This window comes from Uloborus diversus, chromosome 2 (genome assembly GCF_026930045.1).
Source record: "Uloborus diversus isolate 005 chromosome 2, Udiv.v.3.1, whole genome shotgun sequence".
Taxonomy (NCBI): domain Eukaryota; kingdom Metazoa; phylum Arthropoda; class Arachnida; order Araneae; family Uloboridae; genus Uloborus; species Uloborus diversus.
This window is the reverse complement of record NC_072732.1, coordinates 5,116,359-5,144,168: the sequence shown is the minus strand read 5'-3', so window position 1 is coordinate 5,144,168 and position 27,810 is coordinate 5,116,359. Positions and strand designations below refer to the sequence as shown.

Here is a 27,810-nt window from a genome sequence, read left to right as displayed (position 1 = left end):
TGTCAGGAAAGCAGAGGGTCCTAACCACTAGATCTCGTGGGACAGTACTTGCTGACAGCGGGATTAAATGAAACGAATTAGGTGAGACTTTTACTTGGTTACACAGAATAGGTTGAATTCAAACTCTGCAGTACCCGCAGTGGCAGTTACTTACTTGTGGGAAATATTCGAATGAAAATAACTTCAGAGGAAGACAGCCGTATAACAGGGGTGGGAAAACAACAGTCAAGGCAGCTTTCACTCTTCTAAATCCGTAGAGGTTCAGTCTTTTGCTTTACCAGAACGAACTTCGTAGAAAATACCCCTTCGAGTTTGCTTCAAAACCGATTGAAAATACGAGAAGCCAGAGTTGCTAAAAAGCGAGCATTGGCGAAACAGGTTTTGTTCATCATTGTTTGCTTACAAGTTTACAAGTGACGATTAACAATTGATTTTCGTAGTTTGCCGATTGCTAACAATAGTGAGGCGGCAGGGGGGATCCAGAATTGTTTGAAAGGGGGGTCAAGTTTCAATGGTCAGCGTGTTATACCGTATAAAAAATCAGTTAAACAGGGATGTCAATTCCCCCAAGGGTAAGGGCATACCCCCTCATAGGTTCCGACCCACCCCCCTCCATCAAAAATTTTGATCAAAACCCTTTCAAATTACCCCCTGCTGCTAAATTTTTCAATGGCGTAACCTGTGCCATGGATCATATTCCCCCAAATTTTCACTAAAAATCATATTTCTTTGGCAGACAGGCTGGTCACGTTACCAATTAAATAGTTGGATACATTTACATAAATATTTTATAGCACACAAAACGTTGTGTTTTGAAGAGGAAGAGTGCTCTGAAAAAACTTTAAGCTCATTAGAGGAGATTGTTCTTTTGAAAATGAACAAAAAACTCATAATAGCAATAGCCCTGTAAATGAAGTCTTATCCTTTGGATTATGACGTATTTGGACGAAAAACTTGACAGAACGAAGCAAAAAAAGGAAAACATTAATTCCAGATACTATTTTTTCGGATGTAAAAATTTGAAGTTTGAATAATAATCATTAAAAAAATCTTGTCACGGGGGGGTCAGCTGACCCTTTGACCCTCCCGTGAATCCACCCCTATGAGGCGGACTGTATCATGATAAAAAATGTTAAAATGAAAGGACACTTCCATTCACTGCACTCAATTAATTGCTACAGGGTGCCTCTTTTCTCTTTTTTGCTATAAAAAAGAACTCAAAACTGTACCGATGTGATCTATAAAAGTTGAAAAATAAAATAAGCATGGATAATAAGCTTAGTAAAAAAAAAATTAATTTGAATTTTGACATCTGGAATTCAAATTATGTTTTTCGCAATCACGAGTGTATGTGTGTATGTAGGCGTGTGTTTGTGTCCAGGTATGAGTGTGTGGGTAGTTGTGTGTATGATTATTTGTGGTAGGGGGGGGGGGATGTATATGTTTGTGTAGGCATATGTGTTTGTGTCTGTGTGCAGGCATGAACGTTTGGGTAGTAGTGTGTAGGTGTGTGTGTATGTGTAGGTGTCTGTATGTATGAGTGTGTGTGTTTGTGTATGTGTGTAAGTGTACGTATGTGTGTGTATGTGTTTGTTTGTTTGTACGCGCGTGTATGTATGCGTGTAAGTGTAGGATATTGACGCAACCTGGAGATGGCTTTCGCTAGAGGAGCAGCATCGTGAGGAGCCGGTCGACGGTGATGCTGCAGAGGGTGCTGACGGGAAAATAAAGTAATAGCACATCAAAACAGTCAAATGAAAGCAATGAGCAATCGTGATTGCTCAAAAAAATCAATGGTACATCGTTTTACATTTAGTAGCAATGTAGGGGAAGTCGTGCAAAGTGAAATAGCGGGGAAAAGTGAAAAGGTGAAATATTTACTCTGTTTTTAGTACCACCTATCGGGCAACATTTTACCTATGTAGTAAAACATGTAGTCCATTCCAGTAAGAAAAAGGTTTCTCTGAAGATGAAAGCATATTACTAAGTAATTTTCAAAATTATACTCATATTGTAATATTTTGAAGTTTATGTGATTAACATTTTAAATGTTAATCGAGAATTCGGTGCTATATTCATGTATTTAATACTAAGCTAATTTTAAACGTTCTGTACAATTAGTCAATTGCATGCGGGGCAAAGTGAACTAGTTCATTTACGTATTCGATTGTTAATTAAATCACTTACGTATTCTTTTATTTATTAATTCATTTACATTCCTTCATTTAAGCATTCACATAGTAATTTATTCATTTAAATGTCATCATTCAATGATTCAAATTTTAATTAATTTACTTATACTCTTATTCATTTGCTATTTTATGCACTCAATTTTTCTATATATTGAAAATTTAATTGATTTTTTTTATTCGTGTATTATTTCATCATCTATTCATTTATTCATTCATTCTTTTAACTTCACATTCATTTAATGAAAACATTTCTTAAATTAATCAAGAAGAAAACCTATTTAAAGAAAAATGTTTTCTATTTTACTTTACTTTGCCTCACAAAAAAAAAAAAAAAAATCCCCCCCCCCTCCACTATTTTTTGAAATTACAAGAGTTAACTGCCGAAAAAATTATAATAATAACAACAACAAGGTTTCCATGCAAGTTTTATAATCAAATAAATAGTTCTTTCATTGTGTACTGTAGTTTTGAAAACAAATTTTCAAATTCCTCACCTTGAAAAAAGGCAAGTTATTTTAACTATTTCCCTTTGCCTAACATTTCCCTACCTTCTTTTTAAAATGCACAGCTAAGATCATTCTGATAATTGCTCTTCATTTATTTGTTGCATTAGCATAAAATGTCTTTAAATGGCCTTTTTTTAATGAACAATTTTGCTGCTTAAAAAACATCTTTCAATTAAAAAACATGGATAATTTTTAAAAAATTATTTTTAAAAAGTATATAAATTAATTCAAATCATATCTCTCATCATAGAATCAACATTAGAGTGTTAGAATTTTTTGGTTAAAATGAAAAGTAACTTGCAATTTAAACCAACAATATAAAGAACATTTCTTTCCTTCTTTTCTTATGTAGTTTATTATTGAAGAACTGTATCTTACGTAACTTATTACTGGGTTTGACTTGGCATACAAACTTTAGGTGTTGATCGCACAATCACTTGGGAATTTTTTTAAGCTCAATTTTCTACAAGGTAGAGACGCAAAGGAGCTGGGCTCTTCATCAGGAAACTGTCTTTATCGGGACCCGGGGGTGTCTCAGTCAATAATATTTGACAGTATAATATTTGACAAATAACAGCAATTAAATAATAAATTAGTAATAATCTTTTATAAATGTATTCACAGCAACCCTTAATTTGCACAGGACATATTCACTGACTTTTCTTTTTCTTTCTCTTTCCGCAGGGGCTATGCATGGGCGGCCTGGACAGCTCGGCCTACCTGTCAAACGCCATGGGAAGTCCGGCGGTCATGGTCCTGAGCTCGACCTGCGGGGACGTCACGCCGCACGCCCAGAGTCACGTGACCTTCGCGACCCGACCGCAGCAGGGCAAGGAGGCCGGATCCGGCGCCCTGTCCTTCCCCAGCCCACCCGGATTCCCCGTGCGTCCCCTGTTCGGCCAGGGCGACCCCTACGCCTCCCTCTCCTCCCCCCTCCTCTCCCTGCACCACCCCCTGCTGGCCAGCCACGCGCTCGGCCGGAACTATCTGGGCGCCTTCCGGCCGTTGGGGCTGAGTCCGGACGACCGGAACTTCCACGGCTCGGCCTTCGCCCCGGCCGCCAAATGCCTGAAGCCGGACGGTCCGGACGGGGGGCTCATGGGGACGCCCTGCTTCCAGAGCGGCGGCAGCGAGTCTTCGTCCGGATTCCACCAGAGTCCGGCCAACTCGACCGGATCCTCGGTGGCCGCCCATGGCATGGGGGGCTTCCTGGACGGCAAGGACGACCGGGCCGACAGCGACTCCATGGTCGACGGGGCCGACAGGCTCTCGGAGACGCCGAACTTATCCGAAGAATCCCGATCGATAGAGAGATCGACGCCCGAAGACAGAAGCACGCCGAAAAGTAAGTACGCCTAAATTAAAATATCATATACTTAGCGCTGAAATTGGTAAAATAAGTGTCAGAAGTCAATAGGAGCAGGGCCGGATTACCGCACAGGCCCACTAGGCCTGAACCTGCGGCCTCCTCTTCCTAAGGGGCCCCAAATTACTTAAAAAATTAAGCATAGCACTACAACTAGAGGAAAAATACATGCTTTTTAAAAATAATTGTTACAAAATAATTACTCGTTAAATCGAAACAAACTTTCTTAAAGGAAAATTTTTAATCAGTTTGCCAGTAGCGAATTTACATGTCAAATTAAGAGAGAACCCGGAGGAGATTCGTTAATGCACATGATAATAGGGAAGTTGCAACCTATTAAATGTTCATATTTTGGCTATTGGATATTGTTAATTGACCCTCAAAACTAAAAAATTCCCCATCGCCGAATTTTAAAACACCGTGGTTGATTTTTAATGAATTTTTAAAAATCCACGCGCAAAAGTGCGCGCTTCTGAAACGTCACGAGCCTACGTCACAGGGCGCGAATGGGCAGCCTTCCGCCGAAGATCCCTTGTTTTCTCTAGGAACATTTTGAGCGCGCTGATATTTTTATTTTTTAGAAATTCAATAATCCTTTTGAACACACTATGGAGGCCGGATTCGTTAAAGCACCATCTAAATAATCTTCCTCAAGTAACACCAATGAGATATTCGAATATTTTCGAGAGGATGAGAGTTTAATGTTCCAGAAACGCGAGGAGTTAAATGCGAGGAGAAAGCCTTTTACGTTTCGTCTTCGAAGTCGAATGCGTGACCTTCGCTTCTCCCCTATCGGAAGAGGGGATGATGTCACTTCCTATGCCATTTGACGTCACAAGAGCTTGAACTTTAAAAATTAATTTAAAAAAAAACTACTTATCGTATCGCAAAAATTTTTTCACCTATGATGTTCATACATGTTACTCTATCATATAAAAATAAAATTGAAAAATCGAAAACTTCCCTATTGATTTACAGTACTGAGACAGGCAAAGAGGCCCCCAAAAATGTGTGCCCCTAAACCTGTAAATCAACTATTGCATTCTATATGCAATGCCCCTATTGTAACCATTGCTATAGGGCCTCCAGGGGGCCTCCAAATTATCGTGGACCTAGGGTTAGTTAGTCGGGCCCTGGATAGGAGGAAATAAAACCAGCTTAAAATCTGTAGACGTGTTTCGGGGCTAATCGTCTCCTTCGTCACTGCCTAACTCTGAGAAATGTTTTTATTTGTGCCTATTGATGTTGCCCCTATTTCAGCAACAGCAAATACTCCTGTTCATAATGTAACTGATTGCTGAATCCAACCACGCATGAAGTAGAATAAAACTGATATTTCATAAGCTACGTGATTCTATTGTCCAGGATATCCAATCAGAATTATAATCTTTGCAACGCTATATTCCTCCCCCACTTTTGGCACATAAAAAATACCCATAAAGAACTGTATACCTAGCCCTACTCGTAGATTTCGAGAAAATGTGAAAGAAAAGTATAGGGGCTGGCTAGAGGAATATTTTAGAGCTTTGGGTGATGGGAAAAAACTGTTACGGTGTCAATAAACGAGCTGATTTGTGCATCACATGACTTCCTTTTACTCCAATTTAATCTCATTTCCCCCATTACTGGCAATTTTAATGTGATTCAATAGTTTACTCTCTAACTACCACCAACAGTGGCCTAATTAAAATCAAATAAAAAAAAAAAAAATCGCCAAGTTGGCGACAAAACTTGGCGAAAAAAACACTATCGATATATCGCCAAGTGTCCGCCAAATTATAACACCACTTGAGTTTACATCGAAATTAACAATTATTTCCCCTCAAAAGGGGCAAAAGACCCCTTTAGAAACTCCCGAATGCAACCAAAAGAGGAGGCGCACAACTAGACCTCACTAGGAGTCTACGTACCAAATTTCAACTTTCTAGGACATACCATTCTTGAGTTATGTGAGATACATACACATATATGCACATACGTACATACAGACGTCACGAGAAAACTCGTTGTAATTACCTCGGGGATGGCCAAAATGGAAATTTCGGGGGTCTATACGTTCTTAGTCACTTATCCACGTGTGGTCGAGTCGAAAAAAAAAAAAAAAACTCAACATTCATTCGAGGGTGAGTAAAATGAAAATTAAGATCGATTTGTGAGTGAAATTTTTTTCGCGAATACAATACTTCCTTTTTTGTAAAAAGAAGTAAAAAGGCACCAAATTGGCCAGGAATGTGGTGCTCAGAACGTAAAATTTATTTATCAATTTTAAAAGCAATAAAAAAAACTTGGAGATATATTCTTTAAAAAATTAAATGATACTTTAAAGAGTACTGCAATCACATATCTTTTATTCACAAAATCTTTAAACACAGTGTGAACAAAAAAATTGCATGAAATTCGACATCCATCCAACAAAAAGGCTTATACTACCGGAGGGAAAAAAATCTGATTGAGTCTTCTGTAGCAATCAAAATTGTCTAATCAACAAATCGGAAATAAAGTTTAAAATAAAAGAAATATAATTATTTTATTTTATACTAGTGGTACCCGCATGGCTTTGCCCGTAAGAGAAAAATAAAAAGATCTTTTGGTTCGCCTGTATATTTACAAATAATGTATGGTGAATTTTCTCGCCAATTGGCTTGTACCCATGTTACGGTTCCACGTTATGATAATTTCGCAATTTACTCGTCCATCTTATGATATTTTCGTTCTTAAAATTGGAATAGAAAAAGAACCACATCGAATTTTCGAAAAATCGCTACTAGGTGCACACCCCCATGCTACAAACCAACTTTGTGCCAAATTTTATGAAAAGAAGAATGAATGAAGAGATTCAGACATCCAATAGACATCCTCTGGACAGAGAGACTTTCAGCTTTATTATTAGTAAAGATTGTATTTTGGCTACATTTTTTTTATTTATCGTTTGCTAAATTTAGCTTATGCTTAAACCTAATATTAATTTCTTACAGAATAATGTTAATCTTTTTGCTTTTAGAACACTGATGATAAAAATAAAACTTATAAAAGTTACGTGTTATACGGGTAAACCAAACTTTCAAGCCGGAGATACACAATTTTTCTTAAAAGCAAAGTAAAAACCTTTTTTGAGTTAATGTTCAGCCAGAAGATATCATTCAAAAAAGCGAAAGCACGTGGCAATGATTCCCTCAGTCCACACTTTAATTAACGGCCGGAAGTCTATGCCAATAATGAGCACTTTTTACCGATTAGCTACCTCCCAATAACTTCACCTTTGGGCACTTGGTCAACGAACACTTTTACTGATGCTGTAGTTAAAAAAGATTCCGAATTCCACAAATCTATCGTTTAGTTTTTAGGGGAGGAACAACATGTGTTTTCGTGGTTAGAAAATGTTTAGAGAGTCAATTAAGCTATTGATGTTCGGTAGTAAATTGTTGCGGTGAACATATGACAGGTGATTTGAGTTCATTTTCTTACTAACTCAGTATCCTTGGGGGTCCCTTAAGAACTATACTGCAGTGTGCAAGTAAAGGGCAGTAACTGCAAATTTTTATTTTTCTTTTCTTTTTGAGCAATCACGATTGCTTATTGTTCTCATTTGACTGTTTTGAATTCCTATCATTTTATTTTCCCACCAGCACCCTCTGCCAGCACCACCGTCGCGTCGACCGGCCTCACGATGCTGCTCCTCTTGTGAAAGCCGTCTCCAGGTTGCGTCCATATCCTACACACACACACATACACACACTCCTGCCTGCGCACAAACACACACTCCAACACACACACACACATACACACACTCATGCCTGCACACAGACACAAACACAGATGCCTACATACACACACACACACGAACGCCTACACACAGCACTGCATACACAACACGCACACACATGCATACATACACACACACGCGCATTCATATGGTTCGTACTATAAATAATTAGCTATTATTTAATAATTTAATGATTAATACAGCTCTCGATATACATTTAGGCATGTTCTTAATAACTTGTTCAAATTGGTTTGCTCTATCTGGTTTGCAATGCTTGTTTACCGACACAGATAAATGCTTAAGGGACAAAGAGTTGAACTTATTAACCTTTAATAAATATGTGCCCTTTTTCAAAAATTTGTTCTAAGCATCGGGGAGCCATTTTTTGAGCATATTAACTCCATGATAGAAAACTCGATACTCATCACATTTTATTTTCGGAAATGAACTATACTTTATCGCTGGAGGCTAAGGGGCAGGGCAATATAGGCTACTGAATTTAGTGACTTTCCCATATTGCATCCATTGCTTACAGTATTCAATTACATCCTGAAACATACACAAAATATTTGCCGTTACATGATTATATGTTTCATTATTCCATGTTACATTGAAATGAAACGTCAAATGTCATTGGTTCTTTCAAAACCAAATTAATTTGTTGTACGCTTCAGTCATTGTGTGAGCAGCTAAATTACTTGATGAATCTTTGCCATACAAATCGAGATCATGCGGTGCCATCAAGTTCTTGGTAGACAACGAAACGAATTGCATTAAAAAGGGTAAATATTCTGCAGTGAGAACACAAAGATAAAGAACCTTTGGAACTTTATTGTACGTAGATTTACCTCTTTTGAAAATAAATCTTTAATTGGGATAAGTCCCGTCGGTATATCAGGGGTTAAACAAGTTTGTGATATACTAGATAGGAACGAAAGGAAAGGAGGTCCCTCCTTCCGAAATGCTTCAGGAAATAGGCTCTGTTACTCTTAATCGAGTAAGTAATTTTAAGAGTACAAGACATGAGGCAAACGACATGATGACGTGAAGCTAACTTAATGAACACGTGTGAACATGATGGAATGAATTCGAGTGACGACGGCTCTAAATCCCATCAAAGTTACTTGAAGACATAAGAGTCCGACATAATCTCTTTAAACATGGATTCCCACCCCCCTTCCCCTCCTTATTCCGGAAGACAAAAAAAAAAAAGAATCTTAAACCGCTTCGAATCGTGTTGGCCATTTCTCTGGCTGTTTGTTCAGCAGTTGCGGTCACAGTTTCCACAATGGATCGTCTGCGCGTCGGGCACTTATCTAAACAAGCAGGATTGAGTTGTTTTCCGAGGCCTAGGCTCCACTTGTCGCATATAAATCTGGGTAATTCTCGCCGACAAAAGAGAACGATCATTTCCCGCCGTTTTTCTTTTCCGCCCGGTGACTTATGGGTGGGGGTCAGAAAGAGAGAGAGAGAGAGAACCACGTGCGCCGGAAAATGCTGTAAAAGGGGATTTTCGGGGGAGGAGGTTTCTGTGATTAATTCGATTTCTTTCGATGTTAGGGGATTTTTTTTTTTTTCCTCTTTGCGGTGTGGTCTTCACAGCATTCCATGCTGCTAGAATCTCTGACGATGAACAGATTCTTTTTCATGTAATTCGCAGCCGTTACTGCCAACAGCGAATTCTTTTCTCTCTGCGTGCGGAAGAAAGAAAAAATGATCAAGAATGAGGCACTGTTTCAAAGCTTTGAATCATAAAAATTGAATGATTTGTGAGTGCACGTCTGAAAATGAAATTTGAAAATGACAAAGATTTATACATATGCAGTGTGATCCTGAGCGTAGTTTCAAAAAATCTCAAAATATTAGAAATACATATAATATTTTGTAAATATAGCTGTTACATTAAAAAAAATATCACTCGAAATTACTCAAGAAAAATCTCTCTGTATGAGTCCTACGGGAATATATTGGACTTACACCCTTTCTGAAATAATCGATTCAAATACTGTATGAGGATGACAATGAAAGGTTGAAAACTGCGTAAATTTTTTATCTAATATTAAGCCTTTCTACTCTATTTTCTTCTACCTTATACTGCAATTTCTGCTCTCGATTTCCTTTTACTCTATACTTCCGTATCCACTCTTTTTTCTGTACACTCTGTACTGTACCTTATTTACCTGAACTCAAGCATTCAGATTAAGTCAGAACACTTCAGCACAAGAAATCAGCTGAAGGCTCCAGCACTTCTTTTCAATTTTATGTGAATTTTTATATGTAAGACACAAGATTATATGTAAAGATAGATATGATACGGTACGATAGGTAGATGTGATATGAGATTAAACTAGTTTCAAAGACAAAAGCATGTTTCGTCAGACACTAAGCCTTGGTAATAAGAAATCTGGAAGTCAAACTTAGTGAGAGCTAAGGCTAAGACTGATAACTTTGAAAAGTTCATGAAGTTTTCGCATCGAGATAAAGATATTATTTTATTAGTTATATGTTAACGAGTGAAACCCGCAAAAAGAAAACACTCCGGCCACCCCCTTGAACGGTAGACAGGGGCTGATCCAGAAATTTTTAGGGGGGATCAAGTTTCAATGACCACGACCTCAACATAAAAAAGTATCACTTAAGCAGGGGGTGCCTATCCTCAAGGCGGATGGCGCACCGCCTCATATGCTATGGATTCCCCCCCCTCCCCTTAATTTTTCAATGGCGCTACCTGCGCCATGTATTATATTCCCTCAAATATTCATCAAAAGTCATTTCTTAGGCAAACAAGCTGGACACGTATATTGTTCCTTTGAAAATGAACAAAAATCTCAAAATAGCAATAGCCCAGTAAACAAACTTTTGAGTTATGACGTGAAATACCTTACAGAACCAAACGAAAAAAAAAAGGTTAACATTGACTCCATGTACTATTTTTCCTAGTCTAAAAAATTGAAGTTTAATAACTATAATAATAAATTTCATGCCACAAGGGGATCAGCTAATCCTTTGACCCACCTCCCCCCCTGAACCCGCCTTTGACGGTAGAACTATTTCGAGATCACACTTTCTATGAAGAGGTGTACTATTTTTTCCAAGTCTAAAAAAATTGTAGTTTAATAACTATCATAATAAATTTCATGCCACAAGGGGGTCAGCTGACCCTTTGACCCCCCCCCCCCCCGAATCCGCCCTTGACGGTAGAGTTATTTCGAGATCACACTTTCTATGAAGAGGGTACTTCTATGATTTCAAATTTTATAAACACATTTTAAGACATAAAAACAATCACACGCTCCACATCTAGAAAAAGAAACAAGCTCCATATAGTTCATTCAATGGGAAAAGAAAATAATTCTCGATAAAACTCGTTCCTTCTTGTGGAAGAAACTGAAAAGACGAAATAGGGTGGGAGGGTCTTTCAGAACAACCTAATAATTTCGGCTGGAACACCTTCTCGCGAGGACCTAACGTGCCGTAAAAATGGAACATCCAGCTTCAAAATCGACCTTTCAACAGTGTTCATAGCAGGGGAACTCTCGTATCGATTGTCATTACACTTCATCGAAAGCATCGGATATCCGACATCGATATCGCACCGCCCCTCCGCAGGTAAATATGTAAAAGAAGAGGAGATAGTTATTGGAAAAAGCAGAGGACAGAGTGAAAGATCAGCATTTTTCGAGTGCAGACGATTTGAAATACAGATCATTTTCAATTCCCCGTTTCGAAGGATCTTCGGGAGTTTCGAATTGTTTAAGAGGAAACAGAATGCTGATATCGAATAACGTTTTCTTCGGAGCATTGATTCGGAATTTCAGTTTTTTTGCTTTTGTTTTTAGATTTTTTTGTTGATGAGTTTGTCGCATTATCTTGAGCATAAAGTTTAGCATTTCAGGTGTAGTTGAAGAGACAGAGAATTCCTCCAAACATTAACTCCGAATTCAGTCAAACACAAAGCGGTTGTAAAACACTTGGCACAACTTTTTCGGGATTTTAAAATCCCATTTGTCAGTGTTGATTGTTTAGGTGTGTCGAGTTTTGTCATTTTAGCGCGTGGAAATACTATTGAATTCTTAAGCGAAAGGAAACATGGGTCTACTTATCTTTTTCTCCCCCAAGGTTAAAATTTTGGGAATTTTTTACATAACACATACATTAAACATAAGTACAAAGCTTCAAACTTTTTGAGCTATAAATTAATTCTCATGGAAAAATTAACTGATAAACACGTTTGGGTGCACGGCGTACTAAACAAAAAAAAAATATATCATTTGAACTCTGTTAAGTTGATTGAAAAACATAAAACAAATGAGACAGTTAAAGAAAATATTAAACTGTCTCAGTGCTGTTACATTGATAATTAAATTTTAAAGCAGAAAATCGAGTAATTACCTAAGTTGATACAAATTTAAGCACAATCTAGACGTGATGGTTAAGAGAGTTTGAAAGCTGATTTAGAACTTCATCGCTATTATGAGTACAATGACTTATACAGTCAGACCTCGATATAAGCTCACTCGCTTATAAGGTCACCCCGCATATAAGGTCACTTTTCTAAAGTCCCGGCTCACTGAATAGGAATTCTATGTTGTGTCTTATCGGATATGTGATCAGATCATAATACATTAATCGCTTATAAGGTCACTTCTGTATGATTTCTTTAAATAATTTCAGTGCTTAATAAATTCACTTCCAAGAATTTTTCGCGATACAGGATCCTTAAAAAGTGAAAAGTCGTATGCCTATTATGTAGCATGAAGTGCACCAAATGCAGTAGAAATTGAGTATTACTACAGTGACGCTACAATATGAAGCAGTAGTAATGAGGGCACTCAGCGTGTATACATATCGCACTTTTTTACCAGTCATAAGAAGCCGAAGAAACTTTTCAGAAAACAATTAGAAACCATTGTGCTTAAACGAAAGAATATCCTATTAGCTCTGTAGTTATGATAATTTTAAGTTAGGTAAGTTGCTCATTAGTTCTCTGCTTGGGCATATTTGTATGCAGCTTTACTCTAAATGAAAGTTCCAAAAAATCATTTCAAAATGTCTTATTGCTTCCAAAAGTTTTAATTGGTTCAAATCTATTAAACTATTATAGCCTAATTACCGATATTTTTGAATGCATTAAATTTTAAAAATAATTAATGTATATGCATGTTTATTTATCCTTAAATATACATGGATCGGTTATAAGGTCACCCCGCTCATAAGGTCAGTTTCGTGAAGTCCCGAGGGGTGACCTTACATCGAGGTCCGACTGTATACGTACAACTGAGCGACCCCAGGGTTTAAACGGGCCCACCTCGGCCCTGTGTGGTACGTTGTGGGATAAATTAGTTTACAGAAGCAGAAAGTTTATAAAAAAAAAAGAAAGAAAGAAATGAAACATGAAGTGTTCCAGAAATTATAAAATCAGATTACGTTCGCAGAAATGAAATTGAGAAAACGTCTCATTTAGAGAAATGCCGAGTCGGGTCTCTTTCCCCCATTTTGGCTTCCCTTAAAAAAAAAAAAAAAACATCACATCTAACACTTCCATTTCCTAATTCCCAAAGTGAGCAAAAAAGCAAATGAGGCACATAATTCACGCCAGCAAAACAGACACATAACTACTCGATCAACCTCCGTTACAACGATGACACGGTTGCCACCCATATTAGAGAAATTAAGCGACTAAAAGAGGTGGAGTCAACGAAAAAAAAAAAACCTCGACTGAGCTCATCATCACCCCTTACGCCACTTGACTCCGGACCTCTCTCCACTGGAGATGGTCTTTATGGTGGGTAATTTACGTGGGTAAACAGGAAACAGCTGGGGTAGGCCAGGAATCCAGCAGACGATCATTAGCGGGACCCGCCCCTACTCAGTTTTTGCTTCGCCACTTTTTTTTTCTGAAGTGTCATCTTTTTTGAAGAGTTAAATTCCAGAAACTTTTCCCCTCCGTTTTCGTAAGCGAGTTAAAAAGGTTCCTCCACTGTAGAGCGATGGGGAGGCGGGGATAAGAGAGGCAACGAAGGGATGTTCTTTTGGTTCTTTTTGCAGCTCGATAATTGAATTTTACTGTTTTGAAAATTTGAAGAATTAGTATTGAAAGTAGTTAAAATATTTCGTGATTAAGTTGGAGCAAAATACAGTAGGCGCCGCTTAATGTGATCTCTTTGGGACAAATACAATTTGAAAACAATAACCGACTGATAACAATAACCGAAAAGAATCAAGGAGACACAAAATAATGTTTTTTTTTTTCAATTAAGGTGCATTTATTTTGGCAACCTCAAATTAAAATCACAATGACTCAACTGAACGCAGTTTTAAGTAATAAATTATTAAATTAGCAAAATGGAAGTATCTGAATTATAAAAATTTAAAGCTAAATTATGCAATTTTTAATCACATAGTAATAGGTGAAGTAAAATATGACCGTTTTCCCTGACATTCGTAAACCAGTTTCAAAGCACATTCAGTTTTTCTATCTTTTCCAGCATGGTTTAGCTTGTTGTTTAAATTTTAATTTTTTTAATTTAACTTAGCTTTGTTTTCAATCACGACACAATTCTTTAATAGTTTACAAAGTAATGGCAACAATTTAGGTCCTACATCAATGCCTGCAAGATGTCCAGCGACTGAATTTTTTTAAGTGCAAAAGAAAGTTTTCTTAGGGTGCGTCTGTGGTCACTGGGTCGAACTTTCTATAGCTTCATTCTTAAAAAAAATTTTTGAATTGCTATTGAAAACCACAAAATGCTACACAGAAAGTTAGTCTCGTCAGGGTTTGCCTATGTATTTCTGTCAATTGAGGAACAAAAACGGCTAAAAAATTGAAAGTTTACGGAAAAGTGATAACAATAAACGAAGACGCCGATTACAACATCCGACTTTTTTTAACGTGTGTTAACATACAATTGTTCCAGGACTTCGTGATTCTGATAACATTAAGCGAATGATAACATTAACCGTGATCACATTAAGCGGCGCCTACTAGATGGCGAAGTGAAGCTTAAATTTAAAGACATCTTAACTACCTTGAGCTAGCTGTCAAACTTTCTCGACAATTTGTGCTTATTTCGAAAATTCCCGGACAATTTGCCAGAAATATTCCAAATTAGTGTGGTGACAGCTTCCCTCTTGCCCCTCGCACGAGCCGTCCATGCCTGAGATGAATAAAAAGGTCAACGGGTCCTTCTTAAAAAATGCTGCAATAACGAAATTCTGTGCTGTTGAAAGGCATAGGTAGTTTTCTCCATACTTTTTAATTATGTTTAGCTAAAAACTATTTATATTCATTAAGTTCACTAAAATTACTTTATAACCCTATCCACTTTATAAACTCTACATATTTTCTGCATATTTGTGCCTGTTTAATGTTGTTGAGTTTGCTTTTACTTTTTATCACGAAGATATGTTTATTTTTATTTATTGCTCTGTGAGATATATACTTTTTGAATAAACTTGAAGCAAACCATAGACCAACTCAAAAAAAACAAAAAAACTTTATTTAGAAAAATGAGTTTTCATCCCTCCCTCCCTCGGAAACTCAATTTTTAAGCATTTTTTTTTCTTCTTGTTACTCTGTTGGTTCTTCTATCAATTTTGTATATTCTCTAAGTATGATAGTTACCGTGTTTGCGATTTTTTTCTTGGAGCTGAATTTGTTGCTCTGACCCCTTTTAACTTCAAAACATCTGTACAATTTGCGGCGCAAAAATTTTCACTTTTTCGTGTTGCATTCACTTTTACTGGACGCATACGAAAGCGTAAAAATAAATAGAAGCTGTTTCATTGTATCTCGAAAAATTTAAAAAAAAAAAAAACTTGCTTGAAATTTGAGACTACTGAAGTAAAAATTTGATATTTCTCAAGAAAAGTCGTTTCTTTGAACTAATGAACAAAATTCGTACATTTTTTATTCATCAAAATTTTCCGAAGTTTAATTGCCACATCTGTTTTTGAATTCACCGAAAGACAGTTCAAATATTTTGAGTTATATTTTTTAATTAAAAAATAATCAAATGATTTTCTGCTTGTGAAAAATCTTAATGTGATAGCAAGAGATACTTTTTACAGATTCAAATTTTTTTTTTGTGAAGTACGTTTTATGAGTTTGATTAAATCGCGTTTTTGGACATTCCGCGTTTTTTTTTTTTTTTTTTTTTTGTGTCACTTTACCAACGCGATATCGTGAGGGATTCCTCTACTGAATAGCATCTTTTTCTTCTTCAAAAAGGACATCCAGAGCGCTCATGTGACTTTCCGTGGACACGCAGTCTGGTGAAAGCGGATGGAGGGAAAGTCTGGAAATGCCATTGAGAATCGTCTGCGTGAAGGGGTGGGATTATCCGTGGGAAAATAGAGGGGGGAGGAGATGCCCCCTCGCACCTGTGATGGACTCGACTCGGGACCGGGTGATTTACTAAAAAGGGCCGACGGCGTTAAAAGCTGTCAGTAGCTCATCCGCCTTTGGAGACACACGGGGTGACACGACTTTTCACCCTCTTCTTCGATTCTTGCTCAAGAGGGTGCTGTCGGGGGGCAGTGACAAAAAATGCTGCTTATAGGCCATGTTATGGGGTCAGTGGTTAAAATTTCAAGTAGCGTTGTGGGATGATGCGCGAAGTCAAACAAATTTCTTTCGCGCCTTATTTCACCCAAGGACCAATGAAAGCGCATGGTAGAGTATTTTTATTTATTAATTTATTTATTTTTAAGTTACTATTCCAAAACTAAGCACCAGAACGCCAGTTATATGGATCGCTGACTATCCGAATCACTTTCAGAATTTTAGGAAAAAATAACACAGAAATGTACTGCGATTCGCAAGACGGTTCTGTTTACGTGCGCCTCTGAAGCTAGTGTGCGCGCAGTGCGAACATTTGCTTTTTCCTTTAACTGATTGAAATATTTTTTTCTAAAAGTTATTTTCTTCCCAGTTTGAAATATACATACATTAATTAACCTCCTTCTGTCTAAATTATTATTTACTGCAGAAAAAAAAACATTTCTATGCATAGAATGGTATGGAATAATGTATTTAACTGATATGGTGGATATTTCTTTTTAAAATTTTTCATCTTTTCAAGCTAGGTTTGTGACTCGGCGACCGAAGTACTGACTTGTGTCAGTACCATAGTACCAACAACCTAAATGTAATGCAATCATATTGCACCATCAAAGTCACACTGATCAACAAAGGAATAATATTCTTGTAGGGAATGTAATGCTGAAATTTGGTGCGATATCAGAGTTACGGTGGGCAGTAGAGAATCACACAAAACAGACCTTTTTTTTTCTTAAAGATCCAGTTGCAGTCCCAATTCATTCAGATAATGGGAATTATGCTATACCTTTTTTCTACACTTTTTATTTATTTTTAGCTGAAAACTTTTTATTCATTTAACTCATGAAAAATTGCTCACATTTTTTGTGTGGTAGCAACATTTATAAATTGCATATTGAAAAGAACAATGTCCGGTTACCACGCTATTTCGGCATAAAAAGTTAATCTCTACACAATAAAAAGTCAAAGTTAAAAAGCTGCAATTATGTTACAGGCTTATATTCGTTACATATAGCGTCACTACCAACTCTCTGTTTGAAAAACTTTTCGCACATAACAGTTATTAACTATTTCTAAATATCCAACAGTCTAAAACTCTTTACTTTGTGTTTGTTCATTCTGTTTATTTCAGCTGTCAATTTTGTTATATTTTAAGGGATTTTAAGGATAGTTGACCCTTATGTTATCGCATTTGCGCAGCCAGAATTGTCTTCTGGGGGAGGAGTTTTTGATCAAAACATTCCTCACTTGTGTTTCAACTACTGTATTAGGATTTCAATAATGTACCAACCAAGACATCTGGGGGTGTTCTCTCTCTCCCTTCCCCTCCCCCCACCTTCTCATTACTGGCAAAAGAGCACGACCCTTGGTACAGATAGAATATAATGACACACAACTGTTCTTCTCTATTCCAAAAATCATAGATTAAAACTTTTTTTAAAAGGTAAAAACTGTAGTATATAAATATTAAATACATTTTACGGTCGCTCTCTGTTAACCAATATGTATTTTGCTCCATATTGAGGTGATTCATATTTGAGAAACTCGACCCTCCAAATTAAATGTTGAAATGTCGCCCCCTAGTTGTATCGTGTTTTAACAGAGACATGTCTCAGCGTCAGATACACCACATGTAAAAGTAACGTTTATTTTATTTATTTCTTTTAAAAAATATGTTTTTTTCCCGAGGCATAGCACTTGTCTGAAAGATTTAGGACAGTCAGGCCAGGTTGAGAAATATTTACAGATGTATCTGCAGGAGCTTTTTGAATAGTTCAATCGACGAAAGTACTGTAGAATTTCAACCGTAAACTTTTATGTCACTGCTTATGCTTACAGACTAGGATACACTACAGGGTACTACGGTACTAGACTACCTAAACGAAACACTAGATACAGACATGTGACCCAAACAGGATGAAAAATACTGAAATTGCTTGGCTGTGTGAACTAAGACAACACTGTTGCTATATTTTACTATGACTGAAAGCTTTTTCATGTATTTTTGTATCTGTATAGTAGACTATGTTAATTGGATGCATGAAATTAACTGCCAATGTGCTTTCTTTTATTTTGCATGCAGTATTTTGCTCTCTCAAAAAATACTGAATTCAGTAAAAATACTGAAAAATCACATGTCTGTAGATAGTAAAAGGCGATTGTCTTGATATTAAAAATTAGGTTTTGCGGTATTTTCTGCATCATGCGGCTTTTTCGTTATTGCATATGGTATCAATTACAATAAATATTTATTGTAAACCATAAGGGAAATACTATAAAACCAAACACAACTGCTTTGACATCAAAAGTCACTTCTACGGGTTTCTTTATTTTAAACATCAAAATTAACACATTTTAGTTATATTTTGGTCTAATTTGCTTTATAGTTAGTAAATTTTGCTGCTACTAGGCTGGGTCTAATGGCAAATCAGGCCCTGCCTCCAGTCTTCTCCAACTATTCCAAAACTTCGTCGGCGAAAAAAAAAAAAAAAGTTTCTTTTTCATATTGAGGGGCGGATGAATTTCGCTGCATTGCGATGGGGGGGGGGGGGAGGGTAGTAAAAAGAAGGAAAGTGTTCCCATCATACCTGAATGAAATTCTAGATAGTAAAAGGTGATTGTCTTGATTATTAAAAATAGATTTTGCGGTATTTTCTGCATCATGCGGCTTTTTCGTTATTGCATATGGTATCAAATATTCATTGTATACCATAAGGGAAATACTACAAAACCAAACATGGCTGTTTTGACATCAAAAGCCACTTCTATAGCTCTCTTTATTTTAAACACTAAAGTTAACGGATTTTAGTTATATTTTGGTCTAATTTGCTTTATAGTTAGTAAATTTTGGTGCTACTAGGCTGGGTATAATGGCAAATGAGGCCATGCCTCCAGTCTTCTCCAACTATTCCAAAACTTCGTAAGCGAAAAAAAATTTTCTTTTCCGTATTGAGGGGCGGATGAATTTCGCTGCATTGAGAAGGGGGGGGGGGGGGGTAGTAAAAAGAAGGAAAGTGTTCCCATTATTGACTCAACTGTGACTCGCACGTGTTCCGAAAACGTGACTGGCCGGACTGGGCGGTCCGGCTTTGTTGTCGCAGAGGTCCTTTACAATGTGACTTTCTGACTTGTCCCGTTTGCGCGCGCAGGGACCCTTTCACTCGCGCGCAGGTGCGGGTCGTGTGAAAAAGGTCCGATCGAGAAGTTCGAAAAGAGACATTTTTCGAATTCTGAACAAGTCCCTTTCTAGAGTTCGACTCTCACTCTTTTTTTTTTGTTCCGCACTCTTAAGGAGAGAAGTAGTCGTAAATATCGAAGCTCAGAAAGAATGTGATACTCTGCATTTAAATTTTTCGAGGTGAAACTCTTTTAGGGCCATTCAACGAAAAAGTCAACCCTTTGTGACGCACGTGTCGGTTCATATACAGTCGAACCTCCATATATCGAACTTCCACATATCGAAATTTTCTATATATCGAAATCTCAGCAAATTTTTATGTTCATTTCATAGAAAAATTGTTACTATATATCGAAAAAATCACTATATATCGAATTTTTTTTCGAGACATTCGTAATTTTTTTTCCACTTTAGACTGTTTTTCTCATGAAAAATGAAGGTTAGGGGAGAAAATTATGTTTACTAAAATTTGCTACTAAACTCATAACGAATCTAAGAATGAGGGGTGTGTAGTTAGGTCGTTGTTTCGTTCTGGAGTTCTTAAATTCTCTCAAGTTTGTTTCAAATCTTATAACCAGTAACATTGTAAAATTAGTTTCAAGTTATCCCTTTTGTCTGTTGATTATTATTCCTGGTCTTTTTAGCTGCAATAAAAATAATTCAAGTTAATTAGATTGATTTTTTACTTTTCTCTCGATTACATTGTCAAAAATAAAATCCCCTAATGTTGCAGATCAAGTTGAATTGCCGAAGAATGAAGATGAATAAAGGCGCAAAAATGTAATATCTGTTATTTTTTAAATTATTAACTTTCATTTTATCCGATGCTCGTATAAATTAGAAATGGGTTTCATACACGAAAATTAGCTTTAATTTTAATGTTTTAGGAGATTTATAGGATAAAATAAGATTGTTTCTATATATCGAATTTTTTCCGGCAATTTGTTACTTCGATATATGGAGGTCCAACTGTATTTCATTAAAGAGTAATAATTGTAAAGGGTAATGACGAAATTTTTGCTTAAGAAATCACACGTACGTTTGTAATTTGTAAAAGCAGAAAAAAATTGTTCATCAATGTCAGTGGGGCACACAGGAATTTCTCAAAGAGGGGGGGGGGGGGGGGGGTCCAGGATCGAAGGTCCACCATTCTCATATCACGCATCTAAACATATTCTTTTGATTTTATCGATTGTTGGAATCAAAAAAACATTCTTGAAAAACAAGAATTCTTGACAAACATAATTCTTTTTTTTTGAGTGAATTTTTTTTCGCGAATACAATACTTCCTTTTTTGTAAAAGGAAGTAAAAACTGATAAATTCTTTTTTGCAATTATTATTTAAACTAAATTATTATAGATATATATATATATATATATATATATATATATATATATATATATATATATATATATATATATACTGCCGAATAAAACTTGATTAAATATTTTTTGGAAACTGAATTTTACGTGACAATAACCTCACCGAAAATTCCTTGTAACTAGAGATAGGTTCCAAACATTGAGAACAACTTACCGTTTGAAGAAAAATAATGCAGCTATTAAAAAAACAAACAATTTTGACTGATTTTTGAGACTTCGAGCGTACGCATGCGCCAGAACTTTCTGCAGATTTGGCAGTGAGACCGTTTGTCATTACTTCAAGAATGGATGGGCGAGCGGTCGGCATCGAATTCAGGGTGTTGACATCTCTCTTTTTTCCTCCCCTCTTCTTGCACCTGCAACGCATTCTATTGTCTTAGTTATTTCGGGAGCAAAAAGAGGGCGTTCGGCCAATTGCTTCCCAAGATGGAATTTGAGTTAGAGTACTTCAGTGAGCTGGGTGGCATGCGGCATATTTGCCCCCTCCCCTCTCCCAATATGGCTACTTTTTAAATTAAAACATTTTACAAAATATAAAATCTCCGAAATAAATTAGGTGAAAATTTCCCCCAACTTTCTTACAGAGGGAAATAAATTACAATTAAATCATGAAAAATCTCTTAAGGTAGCAGTCTAATTCGAACAAAATTTTCTGTTCAAATAGGCTGTAAAGAATTAAATTTACCTTTCAAAAATTATCAGCTGTGAAGAAAGAAATTCAGGTGCCAAAAATGTGTGATAAATTAGTATCTCAAAAAGATTTTTTTTTTTTTGCAAAACAGGCTTTTGCAGAAGACAGAGAATTCCAGAAATTACTCTAACTTGATGGAACACTTTTCCCAGATTCAAAGTTGTGCTTCTTTTTGTAGCGTTTTTGTTTTTTTAAGAAACTATTGAAAGTTCAAGAATTATTTAGGAGAAACTTTTTATAAATATCTATAAAATATCTAAATTTTACTTAGGGTCTCCTAGAAATTTGAATCCTATTCTAGCAGGCGGATTTACTTCGGGCAATGGCGCAGCGATGAAGGGGGGGGGGGGGGTCGTTTTAACGTAAATGCAAATTCTAATATAGTAGTTTAAGCATATGAAAGGGCTGTTTTGATCAAAAGAAAAAAACACCTTCAGAAGGTATTTTTAATCACAAAATACAGAAGGTATTTCTAGCTGCGCTAGCGACTTGGGGCAAACTTTAGCGGAGATAATTTTTGACGGACAACGTTGAGCACATAATTGAAGAAATTCCCATCATTTTATGTAAATAAAACCCAATCACCCTAGTTTTTTCTTTTCTTTTGCAGAGAAATTGGAAGAAATAGCTCAGGCTTACATTACACACAAACCTCTTTTGTAAGGTCTTTTTTTGTGCGTTTTTTTTGTGCGGTGCATGGAAATTTCAATCAGATTGGTGCTCAATTGACGATAGTATTTACAAAACAGACGAAGTTATTTATAAAACGAACAAACCTGTTTTATGCGGTCCCTATCCACCGCACAAAAGGAAGTTTAGATGTATTTGCCTTTTCCTCCAGTAGAAAATGCGAGTTAAAAAAGCAAAATTAATTTAACTTCGTCACTTTTTTGTGTTCAGCGAATCGATTGGTCAAGCATTGATTACAGAGGTCTGATTTAGAAATTTTAAAATGCTTTAACACAAAAGAAATAGCTGCTAACGATTCAAGTTTTGATTGAAATGATTATAATCATTTGCATCATTCCTTTTTTTGAGCAATCACGATTGCTTATTGTTTTCATTTGACGGTCCTTGGCGGTGTGGTTCCTTTTTCAGCATGGACCGGCAGCACCGCCGCCCACCGGCCTCCGGTCCTGAGCACTGTCCCCCTTTAGCCGCTTCTCCTGGTCGGTGGTGTCCATATCCTACACATACACACACATGCATCGCTACGCACATACACATTCCCACACACACGCAGTTACACACATACACACACACGCCTAATTGTATACACATAGGTTTACGCACACGCACAAGCCTATACGTGCACGCACGTGCGCCTGCACACACAACTATACGCACGTAACCGCCCAGGAGGAGAGGCAGGCTTGGGGGAACAGGAGCCGCTTCTAGAAACAATAACTCCAATGAGTAGGGTCCTATCGTGATTGCGAAAAACATAGTTTGAATTCAAAATATCAGAATTCAAATTATTTTTTTTTCTTAATGCTTATTATTATTTTATTTTGTATGTGCATGCAATTGAACGATTGCAACCCAAACATACAGCTTGAAATTAATAATCTCTGCGAAACAAAATATAACAATGCTTAATTAATTCACTCATTTATTTCATACTTATTTACATTATCCTGTCCGTACGCTTTATATTGGGATAAATGATATTGCTGTTATTAAATTCGACATAAAAAAAATCTTATCAAATCACCTTTTAAAATTACCAACATTCAGCATTCGTTTTCTATAAATGCTAAACAATACTTCATGAAATATTATCGACATTTTTCTTTTCAGGCAGAAAAAAGTCAGCAAAGTATTTTTAGAGAAAAGATGATCATGTCAGCGTTTTAATTCGTGCACCACTTGCTGCACCAATGGGGTCGTTTCCAAAATTTTAAAAATATTTTTTTCTGAAAGAACATGCTCAAAAACATAGAATCTTTAATAGAAAAAAATCCTTAGGGGTTCTAATAGCATGAAAACACACACACACACACAAAAAAAAAAAAAAAAAAAAAAAAAAACATCATCGAGAAAAAGCAATTTAAAGTTTTTCTTTTGCATAAGAACACATAGCGAGCATGGCCTAAAACGACTCATAACTTTTTAAATATTTGAGCTAAAGCAATGAAACTTTTTCCCTTTGTTCAGAATAGTGTTTATTTTTGAAATAAGCAATAAAAAATTTTTTCATCGTTTCATCATTTTTGAGGTACTGTAAGCGCTTAATCGGCAAGAACACTTTTAGATATGTTTGTGACATTAATGAGTTTTATTTCAATGTGAGTAGAATTTAGGAAAAAAAAATCAGTCTAAATGAAATTGAGCATGCCCCAACCTCAGAGGAAATCGAGCCATGACTGTGCAGGCATTTCATTCAATAAAAGACCGATGAAAGCATCGACCTGTGCTATACCTTCTTATACGACGAGCGATCCCATTTCATCCCGGTGCTCCGTCCGACAACTCCCCCTCACCGCCATCCCGGAATCCCTCCGTCGCGGCATCGGCAGAGAACACCGAGATGTTCCGGCGGGCTATTTCGGTATCCCTCTATCGTAAACCTGTCGCTGCAAGAATGCGTCGTTTCATAAGTCGTCGCAATACTCATTTATCGCAGACTGCTCGGCGCCGATGGTATTTTCGCAGCCTGACTTCGGCATTTCTTGAACGAAATACCTTCCTTCGCGAAAGAGCTACAATTTTTCAAAATATTTTTAATTCCAGAGGCATGCGAGATACATGCTTACTTAGGGGATTCCTTCCCTCCTTCCGAGAAGTATTTTTGAATTCGGCTTCATGTTGATATACACTACCTCGGATAAATAAATGTGTTCAACATTTAACAACGTTTTTTTTAAACTGGAAATGTTCTTTAGTACCGTCTTTCGGCCTCTTTTGACCCGCTGTTTCTTGTACTCCTATTCTTTGAAATTTTAAATTAAATTACTTTCGTAAAAACCAAATTCATTTTTTTTTATAAGAAAGACTTTTAGCTATACAGAAACATAAAATATAAAATAATATTCTCCGACAATAATGAGTGGATAAAACGTTCCAACTCTTCTTTGATATCTTTTAGCTTGCGAAAATGCCATTACAAAAAAGAAAAAAAAAGGAAGTTAATTAAATTAAAAATTGCAAAGAAATACAAAACATTCTTGACAACATTATATCGAAATTCCAATAAACAATAGGAAGCTCTGTGGCCTCTGGTTATTGGCGCCTGAAAGAGGTAAAGCAAACAAATCAAAAAATGTATATTGAAAACAAAATAAATATTTTTATACATTTCATAGTGGACAAAGTAATTGTAATTGGATTGTGTATCTATTTTAAAGTGCTGCGCAAAAAAGTATAGAATCTTGAGCGGTTGCTACTGTCACTCACGCGAATCGCTTCAGACAATTAAGAGTCACAGGGTTTACTGTTTGATTTTAATGTGATCAACTGACAATTTCTAAATTTAAATATAATAAGTTTTTTTTTTTTTTTTGAACAAAATGTATGCAAAATATCTGCGAAAAATATGAAAAGTAAGCTCAAAAAATATATGAATAAATAAGTAAATAAAATAAATAAATAAATAAATATAAAGAAATTTTTTAAAAAATCAAGTAAATTGTTATTTTGTGAATAAGAAAAATGATTTAATGCGAACAGGTACAAAACTCCATAAAATTTTCAATTTACAGAATGAAATTCAGTTTTTCACATGATAAAATACAAACATGTACAAATATCATACATGCATATACCTAATAAAAAAATTTTGAAAAAAATAGAACCGACTTCGAAATTGCTCTAAAAAGTGAAAAATAATTTTATTCTTTAAACACCATCGATAATACTTATAAACATAATTTTTGAAGTTGGCGCAAAAACAAAAAGTAAAATCCAGTGTAACGATGCTTCGTTCAAATTTTTTTCAGAAAATCATCCAAAGTTAGGAACGAAACATGTATGTGGTAATGAAGAAACTAGGCCTGGTTGAATTTATAGTTGTAGTTGAGTTATGGCTGTGAATGATCTTATCTATTATTTTTGCGCCAACTTCAATAATTATGTTTATAAATATTATCGATGGTGTTTAAAGAATAAAATTATTTTTCACTTTTTAGAGCAATTTTGAAGTCGGTTCTATTTTTTTTTTTCAAAATTTTTTTATTTCATTCTTTTTAGTGTAAATGTAGATATTTCAATGAAAGTAAGAAGTTACCTAGTAAGAAGTTCGGCTCTATATCATTGTATTGCTTCAGAGAAGCCTTAATTCAAAATTAGCATTAAAATTACTATTAATGTTACTGTTATATGGCACCAAACTTTTAAAACAATGGGTTTCATATCATTTTAATCATTTAATAGGGAAATTGCATAAAATTTACTGTTTTTTGCCCATAACTTTTTTCTAAAGAACAAATATGGTCAAAGTAATGGGACCTAAGTTGAGCCATCCCCTATCCATTAAAAAAAGAATCATCAAAATCGGTTCACTAGGTGAGACGCTGTGAATGGACAAACAAAAAAAAAAAAAAAAAAAAAACATACGGTATGAACTGATAACCGCCTCCTTTCTGAAGTCGGTTAAAAAGAAGGAATCTTAGGCATTATTTAAGAGCAATTTAAAAAGTTTAAATAATAAATTTCAATGTGTAACAATATCTCTAAATTTGCCGACTCGTCAGCAAAATGAGCTGAATGAAGACATTTTTGGGAGGTCGCAGTGACCTCACATCGGGGCGTCTCTTTTCAGTAACATTGAATAATACAATGAGCTGTGTACCAATATTACCAACATTCTTGATCCAAAATAAAGAGTAGAAAATTATTCCATAACCTTGCGAGGGAACTCTGCATCAGATTACATCCGAGGGTCCTCTGTTCCTATCACAGTAGTGACTTGCCCAGATTAAGGGAACTCTGCAGCACTAAACCTTTTTTCAGCTAAAAATGTACTAACATTTTGAAGGGGCCTAAAATTAACTGCGACAGCTCTATGTTACTTTGAGCGATTGTACTCATCTTAACAACATCGAGTGTCCCTCATTTTACAGCATCGCCTCGCCTGCATCGAACTGAATTCCAAGACCCAAGCAGTGCTTTCTGAAGAATGATTTACGCACCACACTACATCAAGACTAAAATACACTTATTTTTGGCTCCAGAAACTACGTGGTGAAGATCGGAAGTGGTTCTCGCAGTAGCACTTTTATAACCGCCATCCATTTCGCTGCAAATTTACGAACTTGGATCTTTATTATTGTGTTTGTAGAGCTAAATAACTACGAGGGACAACAAAGAAAAGGGCTTCTGTTTGTAGACCAGCGTTGAGGTGCTTCCAAATTGAAAGTTTTATTGGGCCTCGAGGGGATCCGTGGGAAAGCATTGAGGGTTCGATCCAGAGCCATAGAAGAGGAAGGGCTAGGTCTTAGCGCCTCGAAAGTAGGAACGAGGGGGAAAGTGCCAGTGACGTCACTAGGTACACTCGATCTGGGACATTTGTGTTGTGCGTGCGTGCGTAATTCCTCACTCTTTTCCCGTTTTTATGTTATTTCTTGAGGGTTAAGCTTCAAAAAGGAATGAAGTACAAGGGTAAATGCTTTGAGTCCCATCGACAAGTTAATAAGCGATACGAAAAACAGTAAACCTAATTAAAATCTACAATACAAATTTTTAGTTTCTCTTGTGTAGTTTTGGATATTCTTTATCCAATATGCGTGTTTTAAAGGGGTAGAAAGCGGAAATTTCGCACAATAAAATTGAGCTTATAAAGAAATGAAAATAATTTACTGTGCTTGTCAAGTTTCCTCTTGTGTGTACATAATTTTGTCAGTTTAGACTTTAAAAAATAATTATAATATTGTTTTTTCCAACTTGTCTCAAAGAAAATGAAAGAGATAAGATAGATATAAGGAATAACTAAAACATATTGGAATTTCGTGATACCCTATTTGAATCTAAATACTGCCGATGTTTTTAGAGGAAGTTTTTTTTACGAAGTAACTATAACTCTGACTAAGAATCTTAACAAATGTTGTTTTTGAAAACTGAAGTAGAACCTCATTAAACTGGACTAATAGAGGATCCATGTCATCTAGATTGTTTAAAACGAATTAAGCAAAATAACCTATAAATTGAACCAATGTTCATAAGTAAAATACTTGA

The 27,810-nt window shown here is 36.1% G+C and overlaps 1 protein-coding gene across 1 annotated transcript in view; it reads left to right on the top strand.

Annotated features, from left to right (window-relative positions):
• The first annotated feature begins 3,391 nt into the window (after window positions 1–3,391).
• The window catches only part of LOC129217042 (E3 ubiquitin-protein ligase Rnf220-like), a 71,404-nt gene continuing 46,985 nt past the window's right edge, over window positions 3,392–27,810 (top strand). The window contains exon 1 of the mRNA XM_054851279.1: window positions 3,392–4,043. Within this exon, the coding sequence (XP_054707254.1) occupies window positions 3,392–4,043 (652 nt within the window). The remainder of the gene's footprint in view (window positions 4,044–27,810) is intronic.